The following is an 18,150-nucleotide window of genomic DNA, read 5'->3' on the forward strand; positions in this document are numbered from 1 at the left end:
TTAAATATTAGGAAACAATAATTACTAGTAATTGTAGTCCTCGAGGGAACGATATACGTGCTCACCATAAGTATTCCAAAAATTCACATAACGCGTTTGAATCAAAAATTTCATAATTGAATAATGGTTGAATCGATTAACTATCACTTCTCAATTTAATTGGTTGAATCTCAATTTTTAAGAAATGAAAGAATCCTTTCCCATGCATGGCAAGTAGGTTGGACGACAATGGGGGGTATTGGCATGCTAAAGTTGACCAAAAATTAAATAAAAAATATGGGATTGAGGAGACTTAAACCTAAAACATTTAGGAAACTTTTAAAGCTATTAACCACTAAGCCATATTTAATCCTTGTTCTTAATTTAACAAAAAAAAATTAAAACATAGGATGTGACATTTGCTAAGGTTGGAAGCAAAATTGCACCATATAGAAAATAATGAGAGGGAAGTTTTTTTTTTCTACATGTGGAGTTTTTATTATTATTTTGCTTTGTGATAATTTGTAGATTTTTATGTATTTTTCATTTATACTTTAATACATGAAAGAACCAAGCATGATGAGCTATTTTTAGACAAAAATATTTTAGGTTTTCTCCATGAACTTAATACTTGTCTTGAATTATACTTTACAAGTTTTGACATCAAACCCATAATTTTGTGAGCTTTTAAGCCTTTAGAGCATCCATCCTTTTATGCTTATATTATTTTTGGTTTTGAGTGTGTCAACTAGAGTCGTTATTCTAGAACTTATTTTTGTTATGCATGTCAAGACCACATTAATGATTTGATATGTTGATATGATAGAGGCACTTAGGGTTTAACTCACTTAACCTTTAAATAGCCTATCTATTTTACTGCCTACTAGTAAAGCCCTTTGAGCCTAATTCCTTTTTGTTCATTTATCACTCATTCATTTTAACCTTTTAAACCCCATTAATCATTGAATTACCCTTTTATTGTCCCTTTAGTCGAGATTTTATTTTGGTAAGTTGTCTAACCATGTTCGATTATATTCTTATTGTTGAATCTTTCTTTGTTTTGAAAAAAAAAGGAAAAATTTTGTATTATCTTGTTCAATTGTGAAATCATTATTCATGTTATAAGTCTCATTATCTCATTTGCGAGCCTAAATCATTGTTATTCTTTGAAATTATTCATGTTATTAATTATCTATGTTAATTATTTGAAATTCAACATTTTATTGCTTTGGTTTGGCAACTCATCAATTCAACTCTCGACTGCAATCACCTTTCATACCCTTCCATACCTTTAACCTAAGCCCCATTACAACCTTTGTTAAGACCTCTCGATCTTTGTGTCATCTCATATTTGTAGTGGTGGAGATTTGATTCTTAAGCAAGCTTATGGTAATAACATTGCTTGTTTGACTATTGCTTGCATATTAATCAACCTTTAAACACTTTGAGTGCTTTAACTGAATCTTAGTGAGGATGTTAAACCTTGTTGAGTTTGAATTTCAAGTAATTATTAAGGTATGGGAGACTCCTATGTTTTATGAATTAATTTTTTTTGCTTGGATTGCTTATACTATTTGGTGTCATTTTAGTTTAAATTTCTAATGCATGATGATCTATAGATTGCCCTAAGACATGATCAGTGAAAATAATAAGTGAAGGAATGTAACAACCCAATTTTCAGTGATGTCAGAAATAGTGGTTTGAGACCACCAAATCCGACAAGTGAGCTCGTATATTTTATTATTTAGTGTTTATAAGCCAAATGCGATTTTAGGGAGACATTTGAATTAGTGAATTGTGTTTTCGAAGAATTTATTAAGTTAAGTGGTTTCGAAAACAACGTATCAAGACATCGATTTCATAAATCGAGCCATAAATATTTTTATAAATATTTGCATAGTATCATTAAGTTAGTATTAAAGTTTCGTTAAAAATTTTTAACGTTTTGATAGTTAATTAATTAAAAATGACTAAATTGAAAAATGTGCAAAACTTGTTAATTAAAGAAATAATGATTAAATAGCTCAAGTGATAATTAAGGAAAGACTAAATGGGAAAAATAGCCCAAAGATGATGGCTGAGGCGCATTAGCAGGGAAAAATTAGGAAATTAGGTGAAACAAGGGTAAAATTGGAAATTTTGTAAAAATTAAACAAATAAACAAGTAATTAAAAGAGTTTCTAGCAATTTCTTCATAATTCTCAACCAAAAACACCATAGGAGAGTCTCCGAAAGCTGGTCTTTCATATTTTTACATCATGTGAGTTCAATTCTTGCTCTTTTCTTGAAATTTTTGTGTTTTTAAGACTTTACAATTAGGTCCAACTATCTATGTCATTAGTTTTTGATTTTATGGGTAATTTTGAAAGTTACCATTGATGAGTGCTAGATGTTTTTGATGAATTAACATGAATTTAGAGCTTTAATTTTATTATATGATGATTTTATCAAGTGATTTCCATAGAAATTGATTTTAGGACCAAATTGTGAAAAGATTAAATATTAGGGTTTGGTATTAAATTCTGTTTATCAAGGGCTGTATAATAGCCTAGAATATTTAGATAAATTGTTAATTGAGAAAAAATAGCTCATTTGATGGATTAATTGGTAAGGAACTAAATTGCAAAAATTGTAAAAGTTGGGGTAATTGTGTAATTTCAAAATTGAAGGTTACTAATTATGAAGTGAATTGGAATTGAAAGGATGATAATGAATAAATGATTTTATATTTTAGATCAAAACCCGTAGACCAACGAGAAAAGAGAAATTAGCAAAATAGTCTTGAACTACTACAAAATTTATAAATTTACCCTAGGTAAGTTCGTATGGTTAAAGTTTAATAATTATATTGAATTGATGAATGATGCTATGTATTTAATATGTTGTTGAAAAATGGAATGTTGTTAAATTTATTATGTATTTAGTATATTATTGAATAAAAATGAAATATTGAAATATTATTATTTGAAATGAGCATCCGGCTAAAGTGAGATGCAGGATTAAGTACGATCGTTCTATGGCAAAGAAAGAATTGACGGCAATTTACCCAAGTAAATCGAGGTTTAGCATTTGTTGCTAACTTTTGTGTTTACTTTCCGTTTAGCTCTCATGAGCTCCAGTTAACTCATATGAGTTTGCATTTAACCCTAATGGGTTTCAGTTCAACTCTTTTGAGCTTCAGTTTAACCCCCATAGGTTTCCGTTCAGCTCTTATGAGCTTCCGCTCAACCCTTATGGGTTTCCATTTAACACTTGTATGCTTCTGTGCAGCCTTCGACTTCTGAATATGATGTACTCACATCCGTAAGTTGTTCTCTGATTTGGTAAGGGATGGTAAGTGACATATGAAAGTAATATAAGAAGTTTTAAAGTTATTGATAGAATTGATGTGAAATAAGTGAATTCATAAATTGAAGTTGTGATTGATAGGAAATGTAATTTGAATGATTTACTTACTTGATTTGCTTATAGTATGTTCAATGTTCGGTAAGATTTATGTTTAAAACCATCGAACTTACTAAGCTTCATTAAGCTTACTTGTTTTATTTAATGTCTTTGTATATTATTGTAAGGTCGGGGGAAATCAGATCAACGCGTCAATCCACACTATCTAACTCATTTCAGTAGCTTTTGCAACATGTATTAAGGTTTATATGGCATGTATTGGGTTGGATTGATTTTTAAGTAAAGTTGGTTTATTATAAACTATGTTTTGTTTATATTTCAAATCAACTTATATGAGTATAAATTAATTATACATGAGGTGTAACACTCCTAACTCGTGTCCGTCATCAAAATAGGGTTACGAGGTATTACCAATCGAAACACAACATTCAGCATTTATTTTTCAATCAAATAATCCAACATTAATAAATATCATTCAATCATACACATATTGTCCCTTTTAGAGGTCTACGGGACCTTTAACATACATTAGAGAAGGTTTGGGACTAAACTGATCACATATAAAAATTTCTGAAACTTGTGAAAATTTTCTAAGTAACAGAGGTCACACGGTCGAGTCACACGTCCATGTGCTCAAACCATGTGGCACGAAAATAGACTTGGTTTAAGCCACATTTCTCACCTTTCACATGCATACCTAAACCACATCATTTTGGTATCAATTTCACATCTAATAAGAAACCAAAAATGACCATTTCATGTACATTTCATACCATTGTATATCCATTTCTTTACTACTCATCAAATGTCCACATGATTCATCATTCACCACTTACTATCAATTGCATTTATCACATGCCTTAAATTCAACTAAATATCCAACCAAATCAGTCAATCTAAAACCAAACTAAGGCATACCAAAGTATCATTTCAAATTCATATTTAAACATACCATTTCTTAAGCCACATTGCCACCACATTTGCATTCATAGTCAAGCCACAAATAACCAAACATATACATGTCACTTACGAAATTTCTATTGAGCTATTTGAACCATAATCAAACATACCAAGATATACCATTTCACAAGGAAATTTACATACCAAACTAATATGAACATAGCTTATACACATTAAACTTTACATCATTATTAAGCCAAATCTCATGGCTAAATACATATCAAACACATATGCATAAATAGCCAAAGGTCACTGATACACTTCATAAACCAACTAGCCTATACATGTCACATAACCAAAATCACAAAGCTTTTGAAATACCGAAATGATAGCTAGATAGTGTGATGAAATCTCCGACGACTTCCAACCCGAGCAAGCCTCCGAAACACTATAAACATAAGAAAGAAAACAAAGTAAGCTATACAACTTAGTAAGCTCGTATGATAATATACTCAACTTATCAAATAACATATATTAAGTATTTACAAATTACAGTGTTACTCATTTGCTTTCACTGTTATACCATGAATCCAGACCATAGCTAACCAAGGGTCTCACAAGCTTATTCATTTCCATGTTCATATAAATCTAATATATTCTCACCAATTCATTCACATTTACATATGCAAAAGAAATTTAAGATATCCCACATTCAATCCAATATTCATTACATATTCATAATCAATATAACCATATGGATTTCTCATAATTATCCACTTACTCATCATGTGAAATTCGATAACCTCAATAAGCATTGATATAAATCAAACACTTGCATAAAATCAAACCTTTCCATGTAATATAAACGAGCTCACATCTATTTATCAATCTTCTTTCATTCAATATATATATAAGTATCGTACGTAACTGTACCACTTATTTCGTTTACACTTTTATTCTCGTCTTGACTTTGCCCGTTGAACTATTCGGAATCGCTAAGGATACTCAAAAATCTCATATATTTTGCACAATTCCATATCCCATATATGGTCTTACATGCTATCATATATCGATGCCAATAGCCAGCTATGGTCTTACACGTAATCACATCTCAGTATCCTAAGCTATTCCTAATGTTCGTACGGGACTTTCGGAGGTCGTAACTTTGTCGATTCATGCTCGTACTCATCCAATCAACATTCAGTTCAATTCAATGATAAATGAACATTTAGAACACAATTTAAGAACATTATTTAACATACGAACTTACCTCGTTCGTTGAAACAACGAATTAGATCAACTAATCCAATACGTAGTTTTTCTCATATTTCTAGGTCCAAATCTTGTTTTTCTCAATCTATATAATAACAAAATTTACTTATTTAATCACTAATTCACTCAATTTAACACAATTTACACATTAGGAAAATTTTACACTTTTTCCCCTATACTTTCACATTTTTGCAATTTACTCCTTATCACATAAAATCACAATTTCATGAAATTAAACACAAACCCAAGCTAGCCAAATTTTTATTATTGCCATAACAGCCCAAATTTTTCATTTATTTACACTTTTACCACACGATTTATCATTTTTCTCAATTTAGTCCAAAATTGACATTTTTACTCAAAATCACTTTACCAAACATGTAAAACTATCATCAAAATTTCATATTTCATCATCAAACATCAATTAACACATGTATTCAAAAATGGAAACTATCAAAATCTTTAATAGTTTCAAAATCGGAGGTACGGGTTAGCTAGATTACGAAGCAACGATCTCAAAAACGTAAAAATTATTAAAAAACCGAGCAAAAACGACTCACCAAATAAAGCACAAAACTTGGACAAATATTGAAGCTTCCATGATTTTTCATCTTTCTAATTTTCAGTGGAAGATGATGAATAGAAAGATGAAATTTGGTTTTATTTTATTTATTATCATTATTTACCTTTTTACTAAATTAACCTTTAAAATTAATCAAATTTACACAAATGCCAAACCAAATATCATCCACTAACTTAAAATTGGATTAATTATCACATAATAACCTTTAATTTAATGTTCTATAGCTATTTGACACTTTTAGCTAATAGAACACAAGTTTTACGCTTTATGCGATTTAATCCTTTTTATCGAATTAACCACTCAAACGGTAAAATTTCATTACAAAATTTTCAGACGAACATTCTATCATATTTTAAACATTAATAAAATAATTAAATAATTATTTTGACCTCAGATTGTCGTCCCGAAACCACTATTCTAACTAACCCTAAAATCAGGCTGTTACATGAGGCATGCTAAAAATGGTTAGATAATGGTTAATTGATAGGTATATTGAAGTATGGCTTGAATTAGTAAATTTAGTAAAGTATGCATATAATTGTATGTGGTTAATTTGGTAGGTTAGGTTATTTGAATATGTGACGATTTGTTAGATTTAAAACTTGGTTTGGCTTGAATTGAAGGTGTCGTTATGGTTTGTGAATGTGCAAATGGTTGTTTCTAGGTTTATACCAAATTTTGGGTGAGAAAAGTGGCCATAAAATGACCTATTTTTGTCCACACGGACAGAGACACGGGCGTGTGTCTCAGCCGTGTGTGGCACACAGCCATGCGCACGAGCGTGTGGTTTGGTCGTGTGTCCCCTGCACCTAATTTTTGAAAAAAATAGATTGTCCACACGGCCTAGCACACGGCCGTGTGACTCAAGTCAAAGAGTTACATGAGTATGGACACGAGCTAGGACACGATCGTGTGCCTCACATCGAATGCCCTCACGGCCTAAGACACGGGCATGTCATTTGCCGTGTGAACCACACGACCTGGCCACACGGGCGTGTGTCCCCTGTACCTAGGAAAATTTTTGAAATTTTACGAAAACCTCTCTAAGTTTCCAATTTAGTCTCGATTTGTTTCTAACACATAAATTGGGTTTCGAGGGTCCATTTAAGAGAAAATTTGATTGAGTATGATTGGTTTCAGATATAAATAGTAAATGCCATGAATTAACTGTATTTGTTTCGTAAACTTCGGTAATGCTCCGTAACCCTATTCCAACAACGGATATGAGTTAGAGGTGTTACAAGGAAAGTTAATTCGGATGTGAGTTGAGGACTTTGCTTGAAGACAAACAAATGCTTAGGTGTGGGGATATTTGATAAGTGTCAAAAGTAACATATTTTAGCCTCATTCTTAATGCAATTTTGGGTGATCATGTGTGATTGTGAATTATATACTCCTAATCTTTTATATTCATATTTTGATTCTTAATAGAGCACTTGGGAGCAATAGGAGTGAAAAACAGGTGGAAATCAAAACACTGGAGCATTCCGAAAGTTGCATATGGGCAACAGAGTTTCACACGGGCCAACCATATAGCCGTGTGAGTTATATGAACGTGTGTCTAGAGTGTGTGGATTTCGGGAACCGTGTACGCTAACAGTGAGAAGTTCTAATTTTTAGGTTTTTGGCACTTTAAGAAGACATAAATAAGGAAATAAAGAGGGGAGACAATATTCGTTATAGAATAGCACAAAAAAAACCCAAAAGAACACCATTAAAGTTGATTTAAAATCAATTCTCCATCAAGATTCAAGAATCCAAGCTGATTTCCAAGGGCGTTACCGTGGGTTTCTTTTATTTTGGTAGTTATATTGTATTTTTGGTTTTTTTCTTACAATTAGGAATTAATTCTCTTAATACTTAGGGGAGATGAGCCCTAGGATGGATTCTATTGTTTGATTTCTAGTTTTATATAAAATCTTAGTTATTTATTTTCAATTATGAATGCTTAATTCTTCTTGGGTTGATAATTCTAGAGTATTAATCCATGTTTGATGTGCATAAGTTAGAGGTTGAATAGACCCTTCTTGTTATTAGGTATTGTATAATTAAATGGAGTTACAAGCAATTCTAGAAATAGAACGACATAAATCTACCAGATTAGAGACAAATCTAATAGGGGATCTATAAAGCGAATTAATGCGATAATATGGATTTTAAGCAGAAAGAAAATTTAATTAATCAACCTAAAATTAGTTGCTCTTATGCTCAAAAGAGATATTAGAATAAATTAGGGATTTCTACGGATCAAAGAAACTAAGAAAATAAATTGCATAAATTAGATTGAGAATAATAGATGAAGTCTAGGTGGATTCTTACCTATGTATTATTTTGTCACTTGGTTGATATTTCATTGTTTTGTGTTTTATTTCTTTGACGCGTTCATTAGTTAATTTTAGTTTTAATCAATTTTTGAATTATTAGGTTAAATAATAGGAAGACGATAATTACTAGTAATTGTAGTCCTCAAGGGAACAATATCTATGCTCATCATAACTATACTATTATTTGATAGGTGCACTTGCCTTAGTCGATTTAATAGTTAGTTTAGTGGACATCATTAACATTTTACCTTATCAAACATGTGCAAGTAGAAGTCTTCTTAGAACTTTCACAAATAATTGCAACTTTTTAGTCCATGCTTGTGATAAGGAACAAAATCTAATTTTTCAATATGTTAAAATCCAACATCAGTATGAGAAAGGAGGGAGGAGTTTCTGGATACACAACACAGGTCCGATCGGTTGCTTGCGGATTAAAATTTTCTACATTCTTAATCTCGAACTTTGTTATGTTGATCAGTACGGTTGTGTCAAGAAACAAAATGAAATGGCTATGAATTCAATAGACAGCTCAAGACAGAGTAATCATGTAACAACTTATTTTTAGTGGTACAGGAAACGGTGGTTTCGGAACCCCGTCCTCTAATGATCGAGTCTATAAATATTAATATTTAATAGTCATTGGTTCAATACAGTGTTATATGGAATTTTAGTTCAAAAAATTTGATTGATTAGAGAATTGATCATTGAAATCATAAAGGTAGTAAAAGTTGACCATTATGGATTTCTTTTTGCTAATGATAATATGTTAATCGATTAGAGACTAAAATGATAATTTAGCTATTTTTATAGATAGTGTCCTGTCAAGTGTTGACATTACCTATAAAAATGTTAATTTAATTAATAATTAGATTAGATATATATGTACCGTAACATAATGGATAGAGGGAAGAAAATTCATTTTTATTTCTTTCATCCTCTCCATCATCGTCTTTCTTCTTTGTTCAGCTAGAAAAACTATGTCAAGTTTTGTTCTCTTGCATGGTAAGCTAATTCGAGCCGATTTTGCTTGGATTTAATTTTTTGAAATTGTTGTGTTCAATTTAGCTAACAATGATGTTTGCTTCTACTGTTAAAGATTTCATGAGATTACCATTGTTGAATGCTTAAAATTGTGATGTTAAATGATTAGATTAGAAGAAAGGTTATGAAAAAGGATCACTTGGTAAAATGAAAATTTGTTAGTTTTGTATATCAAGACTAAAGTATAGACATTTCGAAACCTGTTTAAGATGTCTATAATTTTTTTTATAAAAAGGGCTCGACTATTTAATTTGTTACGTTTAAGGGAATCTAGAGTGATAGAATTGAACTACTTATATGTTTAATAAGTTGAAGAATGATAATGGTTGATAAAAATGAATTAAATTATGTTATAGATCAAGATTTGAATCCATGAGAGAAGATAACATAAAAGGAAAAGTTGTTGAGTAGATTCTATCATGATGTGTTATCATTCCGCTAGGTAAGTTCATACAATATAAACATTGTTTAACTTTATTTTCTTTTGTTCTTTAATTGTATAATTGAAAATTTGGTAAGTCGAATTTGGTTTGTTAAGTATATAGAGAGGAGATACTGAATTATCATACAAAGGAATAAGAATGAGATTACAAAATGAAAGCGTCCCGATGAACTTAGTAAAAGACTCATACACATGGTTACATGTTATTTCCTGACATTCCGAGATCTAATACTTGTTGTGGACTCGAAGATACATGTGGCACAATTTAGCCTGGATTGGTAATATGATTTCGTTTTAAAAGTTTAACCTAGACTGGTAACCTTACATGTATATATAGCTCTGGTCAGGCTTTCATTATGTTGATAAAGGTTTAGCCTGAACTGAGTAACCCGACACCTCTGTACATGATTAGCTTGGACGAGTCTCTGATGTCAAACGTACTATTGCTTTGAGTTCTTTTACAATATTCATCGGGTAAATATAAAACATGCGAGATGCGAAATTTTTGAATTAAGGAATGAATGGTAATATAAGACTTGACTATTAAAATTGGAGTCCGCAACAGTGAAAGGTATGACAATGAATCAGATATGAAGAGTATTAACACATCATGTTGCGTACTAAATATGTTGTATGTGATAAAGTATACGCACTTACCTTGTTGACAAATTGTGTTGGTTGATAGGTAAACTATGTTTGCATATATAATTATCACATAATTATTGTGTGAGGTAAGTTAGTTATTGAATTTTTATGAGCTTACTAAGTATTCTTAATACTTACGCCTAAGTTGTTTTTATCTTGTAGATTTTGAACTTTCAGAGCGAGTCGATTGGATCAGCAAAGAGTTTACATTAACCGCCCAAGTTGTAGTAGACTCTTGATTTTGTTTGATTCAAACTAAGTGACATGTATATAAACGTTTGATTATTTGTAAAGAAATATGTTAAATTTTGAAGGTGATTACTTTGGGCTCTCATGATGTATGTAAATAAAATGAACTCAGATTATGTTCCGCATTATAAGTTTTGTGGGACCTATCGCAATGTGGGTATCCGCGAACCAGTGTGCTATTTAGGTATCTGCAGTAAATTACTAAATGAAATGTTTGCCTTAATTTTCATAATAAGTGTGTCCATTGGAAAATCCGCACTTTCTCCATCTGCAATTCAATACACAATTGGACAAGCCACAGGATCAGTCAATCACTTATTAGTTCCTGGCATGGTCCGCCATGTATGTATGAAATAGAGTATGTTATGTGAGCCTCGTGTGATAACATTCTGTAGCTTAGATCCGACGATCAGATCAGGCCAGGAGTGTTACAAATCTAGTTAAGAATTGAGTTCCCGGAAGCTTCGATTACTCTTGTAGACATCTATACCGCTAAGATGTAATGATTGGCAATGCTAAGAATCTAGGTAATCCATCTTGGTGGACCCTTTAATCTCCATGCTATGCAAGGGTATCTTTATTTATAAGTTTATGCTTATTTTTTACAGGAATGGCGGATCCATTAAAGCCCTGCTGCGGATATCACGCGAACTACGATCACGTATGGTGCGGGATCAAAGCAATCATCAACAAAACCGAAGTATTTGGAGCTTCGTGCAAAAACCCGTCTATGTTTGTAAGCTGGGATGGAGTTCATTACACTGACGCTGCAAATTAATATGTTGCAGATCGTACACTCAACGGCTCATTATCAGACCCTGCAATTCCTATTACTCTAGCATGTCATAAGCAGTAAGTAAAAGAATCTTTTGATCTCAAATGTATTGAGATCTCCATTTTGATGTATGGAAAGATCTGTCACGTGCAAATTGATCTCAAATGTCACATTAAAAAGACTTTAATGAGAAGTTTTAATAATGTTGGGGAGCAATATAAATTATTGAAGCTTACGTGGAATGTCATCATTTGCAAATGAGTACCTTCATTTTTCATATAACTTCACCGATAGACAATTTCTTTGGTAAAATTATCATGAATCAAATTGCATTTCACCCCATTTACTCAAAAATAGGTAAATTAACCTTTGTATGCTAAATAAAAAAGTAAACTGATTTTTTTTTTAAAAAGTTCATTTATTTTACTGTTAAAATTAGCATGAGTAATGAAATTATCAAACAATTGCACATGGCGTACCATGTGAACTTCATACGTATAAAGATCAATTTTTAACAAAAAAACAATTTACTTCTTAATCTAATGTACATGAATTGATTTTTTTATTTTTTTGAATAAAAAAAGTAAAATGCAATTTAACTCTCAATACAAGAGTCTCCATGGTACTTTCATCTAATTTCTTTCTACATATTTTTTGGTTATATGTCCGACACGAGCATCTTCAAGTGGAATCGAGTGCAATGGCTACCCTAACATACTAACGAAGAAACATACAGAGCTTTAAGTAACAAAAATAGATATCAGATTGTCAATCTTTCATTGCTAAGCCAATACATGATAATCAGGGTTCAGATTCACATGTTTTAAACGCCAAATTCTAATTTAATATACACATTTTTATACACAAATCTCATTGCCTATGCCCATCTGGCAATGGAACCACCTTGTGAAACGGTACCGTCCTTTGCGGCAAAGCTCCGTCTTCTTCATCGTCATCGAATTCCAATAGATACCTACAAACGATTGGAAAAGGTATCATGCATTTCAGTAACAGACAACAGGTAAAACAATTCCGGGTTCTTTTAAATAAAAGGCCATGGAAAATGTTACTTACTCATCAGATTTCCTCTGGAAAGAAATCGTATGGTGGAGAGTACCCCCGCGAATATGCACAAAGAAGATAGTTAGTCAGTTTATAAAGGAGAAGAAATGATCAAAACGTGTATATTATGTACTGAATGATGACGGTGGCGACCAGAATAGTCACCTTTCGAGGTGTACTAATGACAGTTGCTTTATAGAGTGCAGTTGTTCCCGGATAAACAGCCAAAACATTTCTCCCTGCAGGGAATTCTTGAGTACCAGAAGGATCATGTCGTTTCGGGAATGGTATGATGCAAGATGCAGGCAGCTTGTATTTCCTGAAATCGCAATAACCGGAAAAAAGAATGACATCTTCAAGATCAACTAATTTCAGCTATGCAAATAATTGAAAAATAAAAGCTACCAATGAACATTGATTCTTAAGACTGACTGCATAAAAGAAATTGAGCCATCGATATAGGTATTCTTGTAATTACAGTTAAACCACGATAGAGTCCTCCGGACCGGTCAATATAAGCATGATAAAGAACAAAGTATAAAAAGCTTACTTTTGGACACCGCCCTCTTCATCATCACCTGGTTCCTCATCAAGTACTTCGAATCTGGATATGGAGATTCAGTTTAAAAACAAGAATAAAGAAGACCCTGGATGGGATTTTCGTACGAGCCAAAACGAAACATCCAATATGAACCGTACTTACTCTTTTGTTTTCTCATCAAAATTGATCACTTTTACGACAAACCACTCATCCTTCTCGGCATCTGAGGTGACTCTCGCAGCTACCTGAGTACAAAAGCAAAGGTAAATTGGGTCTACAAAAAATATCAAAGATTGTGATAGAGCTACACAGAAAACTATGCTCTACAAGCTTACCTGTTCGTCTTTGAGACTAAGACAAGCCTCAATATGACTCCGCATAGAAGGAGAAAGGCGAGAGATATCTGAATCAGATTTCATTCTTCTCCTTTTCTGGTCACTACCATCTGCAATATTTGATGTCAGTAACATAAACAGGAAGTTCAGATACCCTCATTCTAGTATGTGAAATCTAGAGATGAAATTGACTTTGTTTTACGCATGTCATATATTCAATTTTCTAGCTTTGAAAGAAGAGAAAGATGATTGACACTTGATTGCTTCAACTAACTGCCGAGTCTTTATTTGATTTTAACCATCATGATATAATTCTGTACACTCATATCAACTTGAGAACTCTTTAGTAATCAGCCAAGCAAGTCCGTGTTTCACTAAACAAGGTTTCACGGAGAAAATCAAACTGCAGAAAATTAGTCTTATCTTAACATACTCTTTTTTTTTCTGGTAACATCGTAACATACTCTTTGATTACAACATAACTAAAATGAGCATTAGTGGTGGATAACACGCACCCATTTTTCTTCGCTGTTGTCCTGGTGCTCCGGATGGCAGGAAAGTGTCAAGTTTACTTACTAAGGAATTGGAAATCCTGTATCGAAGACAAAACATCAGGAATTCAAGAACAAGAGAATACAGTAATGAGAATCAAACCAGAAAGTTCATCACTAAATACAAAGAAGATGGTAGAAGACTTTATTAGAGATAACGGACATACACTACTTCTCGCTCTGAAAGATCTTTAGCTTGAATATACAAACTTTTTAGCCTTGACAATGAAGAATCACCGGGTTTCTCAACTACCTCAGGAGCTGCATTGATATACCGAAGTTCAAAATTTAGCACACACTCTCAGTAATATATATTCCCCGAAATTCAAAATAATGCATCCAATAGTTCCCCAATATAGCTTTTAAATCGTAATGGCTATGATCTCAAAGCTCCATCTACAATACTTCTAAAATACTCCAAGAAACTACAGATCAAATTTAAACCTTATTGAGTTGACAACAATATTTTTCATTTACAGTCCTTTTCCGATTTCATACAATTAGTTGTTATCTTGTAGAATATTCCGATTTCTGACCTCTTTCATGCAAACATTCTCTATTAAAGCAATCAAAACATTATGGGAAAATTGATATCAGGAGCAAGTTTATGATATGATAATATCAAAAGCTTACCTGAAGCAACTAAACGGATATTCCGAGGCTCACCGGTTATAAGGTAATATTATACATGAAGCATTGAACATTATTCTATATAAAAAAAAGTGAAACCACTACAAGCTGAAAACCACAAAATTTCCTTCTCCATGAAAATGAAGCTCCATAAGCAACTAATCCAGCTAAATCGCGTGTTTTTCGATCAAAAAGGCGAAATCTTTACACCGAAATTACATCAAAACTTGCTACCTTTAAAGTTTAAACCACAATTTAGATTCGAACATATAAGTATAGCTAAGTTTTAAACCAAGTCACACCAGTTAAACTACAAATAGAAACTATTCCTCTCCTATTTGATCAAATTTTAACCTCTTTTAAAACCAAACCCACCTAAAAAGAAACATAACTAAAAAAACCCCAAAGAACCAAAAAAAAAAAAAAAACCTTAAAACCATTGAATAACATCGTATTTTGATAATATAGAACAAACCCATTAATCTAAAGAACAATATAAATAAACCCAGATCATAAAATTTGAAGCTAAAGGACAAAAAAATTTAAAAAGAAGTTGAGAAAATTTACTGGCTTGAAGCTTTTTATGAAGCTTATTGATTTCAACAAGCACCTCTTCTTGATCTTTCCTTAATCGATCGAGTTCCCTTGAGTTGTCCATGATTGAAGCAATGTCCGGCGACGACATCGTTTAACGTTTCTTATCTCCGTCGTCGGAGATACAATGTTTGTTTTTACCAGATTATTTTCCAGCTAGATTTTTTTTTTCACTTCATTCAATCGTTAGTTTGATCAAAAGTTTTTTACTTTTTTTTTATTATTTTCAAATAAAAATTAATACTATTATAAAAAAATTAAAAATAAATAAATAAAGTTTGGGGAACCTTTTAAAAATTGTTTTAATATTGAAATATATAATTAAAATTTAAAAGAGAGGGAAAGAAAATGAAGAAAAAGAAAAGGAAAATCGGTGGATAAGTTTTGATTTTTCTTTTTTGTTTTCACTTATGTTTTTAGTTTTGTCTCTCTGTTATTAACACGTGGAAGAATTACAAGTCAATTTACATTTATTTTCCTTTTCGCCAATATTTTTATTGCCACGCGTTAGACTCAAATGCCACTTTTTACATATTTGGTCCTCCGGTGTAAATTAAACTTTGCACTTGGGACCTAAAATTAGGTTAAAATACCTGTGAGATCCCTGTAATATACAGACTAGATTAAATTAGTCCCTCTATTACTAAATGAATCAATTTAGTCTTTATATTATTAAAAATAATCAAATAAGTTCAAATTATAATAGAGTTAACATTTACATTAAAAAATATCTTGAAGATTATTTTTTCAATTGCGTTTAATTTTAAACAAATTATTTCATTTACGGAACTATAAAACGTAAATAATAGTAACTATGTTAAATAGTAAATGATATTTTTAAATAATAAATGTTAACTCTATTTTAATTTGATTTTATTTAATTTTTAATAGTATAAGGACTAAAATAATCTATTTAATAGTAAAGGGACCGATTTGATAAGTCCCTAATTTGATCACCCTTAAAATTATATTTTTTTGCCCAAAATTCAGAATCACTTGGGCCAAGTAACCAAATTATCTCAGCTAAATAATTTGTTTTACCCTTCTTAATCAATTAACTGAATAACTCGATCGAAATAATTTAGATAAGTCAGGTTGATTTTTAATTATTATTGTGGCAGTTGTGTGAGCCATCTTTATTTTGTGTTTGTTGTTCTTAGCATTGAGTAAGCTACATATAACTTGCTTTATTTAGTTTTAACAATCTTTTGAAATAAAATCTTTAGATTGTAATCTTTACTGATATTTTGAATGTGTGATAGTCTATTCATTTGAAACAACATAAACATATTTTGATCTGATCAAACAATCAAATTCCCTAAAATAAGGAGATTGGATTGTATCTCTATTATCTACTCAGTATTTTGGACTTTATTAGTATAAAAAAATGTACCAATACAATCCAAAAAATGTACCCTAAGTACCGAAAACTCAGTTTTAATCATGTACCAATACAAGCCTCACTTGTTTCACAATTTTGGATACTAATCTCAAAAGTCTCGGCACTTAGGATTTGAATACCGATATCCACTATGAGTTTTCGGTATGTAGGTATGGGGTACCGATACCTCATGCAAAAAATGTAGAAAAAGAGAGTAGTTCAAGACTTCCAAACATGCTCCTTAACTAAACATACATGACATGCAACCAAAATCATTCTGTAACGACCCGATAGTCAGACTCCGTTCCCGTAAATCAGACTCATAAATATTTATTAAAAATATTTAAGAAGCTAGTTGTGTATTAATTAGGTTTTGGTTAAGTAAAATTGCATAAATTAAGAGTAATTAGGTATAAGGACTAAATTACATATAGGGTGAAAGTTGAATTATAAATTAAAAAATTAAAGAGACTAAAGAAGCAATTATGCTATTGTTCTTTAATGAGGCCGCATAAGGTAAGATATTTATAAATTTAATATATATATTATAATAAAATAAGTTTGCTTACTATTTAAGTGTATATATATTATAATAATAAAAACTAATGTATAATAAAATAAAATAAGTAAATGAATTAAAAAAAATAGAAAGCCAAAGCCAAACGAAAACAGAAAGGAAAGAAAGAAAAAGAAAAAAGAGAAAGAAAGACGAAAGGTTTAGGGATTTTTAGGGTTCAAAGCTCAATTGGGTAGTCAATTTAGTCCTTTTTCTTGTAATTTTTATGTTTTTGGAATCCCTGTATTAAGTACTATCCAACCTATGTCAAAATTTTAGAAATTATTGAGTTTTTAAATACTGTTAATGTTGAATAATTTTAGTATTAGGGATTAACTTGATAGATTTTAAGCTAGAAATGGAAAAAGGATTAAATTGTAGAATAAATTAAAATTTTGAGTAATAGGGACTAAATTGTGAAAAATTTGAAATTTAGGGTTTAAGTTAAAAGGGAGTTAAATTTAGTTTAAAGTGAAATTTGTATGAAAATATAAGATTAATTGTGAAGAATAAAAATTAGTATCGGTTTAGGGACTAAATTGAAAATTAGGCAAATATTGAGTAAAATTTGAAATATTCAATATGAAATTGAATTGTGTTGTATTGACAATTTTAATTGTTTTAATTCATAGCTAATGTTGTATTAGAATCTTCAACTAAAAGGGAAAGATAAAGTTGACGTGGAATAGCTCTAATTCTGGTTTGTATTTCTATAATCTGAACCTACTTGTTAATTGTTGTATTTTAAATTAATGTATATGGTAGGTGGTTAAGGTGAGTATATGACACTTTGATTATTGAATTGATTTAAAGTTGATTGAATTGGATTGAATTGATATATATATATGTGTGTGTGTGTGTGTGTGTGTGTGTGTGTGTGTGTGT

General features: G+C 31.1%; 1 protein-coding gene across 1 annotated transcript; it reads right to left on the reverse strand.

Annotated features, from left to right (window-relative positions):
• Positions 1 to 12,354: 12,354 nt before the first annotated feature.
• On the reverse strand, positions 12,355 to 15,658 carry LOC105769190 (SAGA-associated factor 29 homolog A). The gene is made up of 9 exons (XM_012589666.2): positions 15,302 to 15,658; positions 14,272 to 14,365; positions 14,069 to 14,145; positions 13,554 to 13,663; positions 13,381 to 13,463; positions 13,228 to 13,281; positions 12,843 to 12,996; positions 12,690 to 12,703; positions 12,355 to 12,588 (listed from the first exon to the last, which is right to left on the reverse strand). Exons 1-9 carry the CDS (start codon positions 15,417 to 15,419, stop codon positions 12,486 to 12,488), a joined length of 807 nt encoding a protein of 268 aa, XP_012445120.1. The 5' UTR covers positions 15,420 to 15,658; the 3' UTR covers positions 12,355 to 12,485.
• Positions 15,659 to 18,150: the final 2,492 nt, after the last annotated feature.

Source organism: Gossypium raimondii, chromosome 7, assembly GCF_025698545.1.
Source record: "Gossypium raimondii isolate GPD5lz chromosome 7, ASM2569854v1, whole genome shotgun sequence".
Taxonomy (NCBI): Eukaryota; Viridiplantae; Streptophyta; class Magnoliopsida; order Malvales; family Malvaceae; genus Gossypium; species Gossypium raimondii.

Coding starts and splice junctions, on each gene's coding strand:
- LOC105769190 (XM_012589666.2), bottom strand. CDS start 15,419: ATGTCGTCGCCGGACATTGCTTCAATCATGGACAACTCAAGGGAACTC. Junction 14,366..15,301: donor TCATAAAAAGCTTCAAGCCA/GTAAATTTTCTC, acceptor ATATCAATGCAG/CTCCTGAGGTAGTTGAGAAA. Junction 14,146..14,271: donor CTTTCAGAGCGAGAAGTAGT/GTATGTCCGTTA, acceptor TCTTCGATACAG/GATTTCCAATTCCTTAGTAA.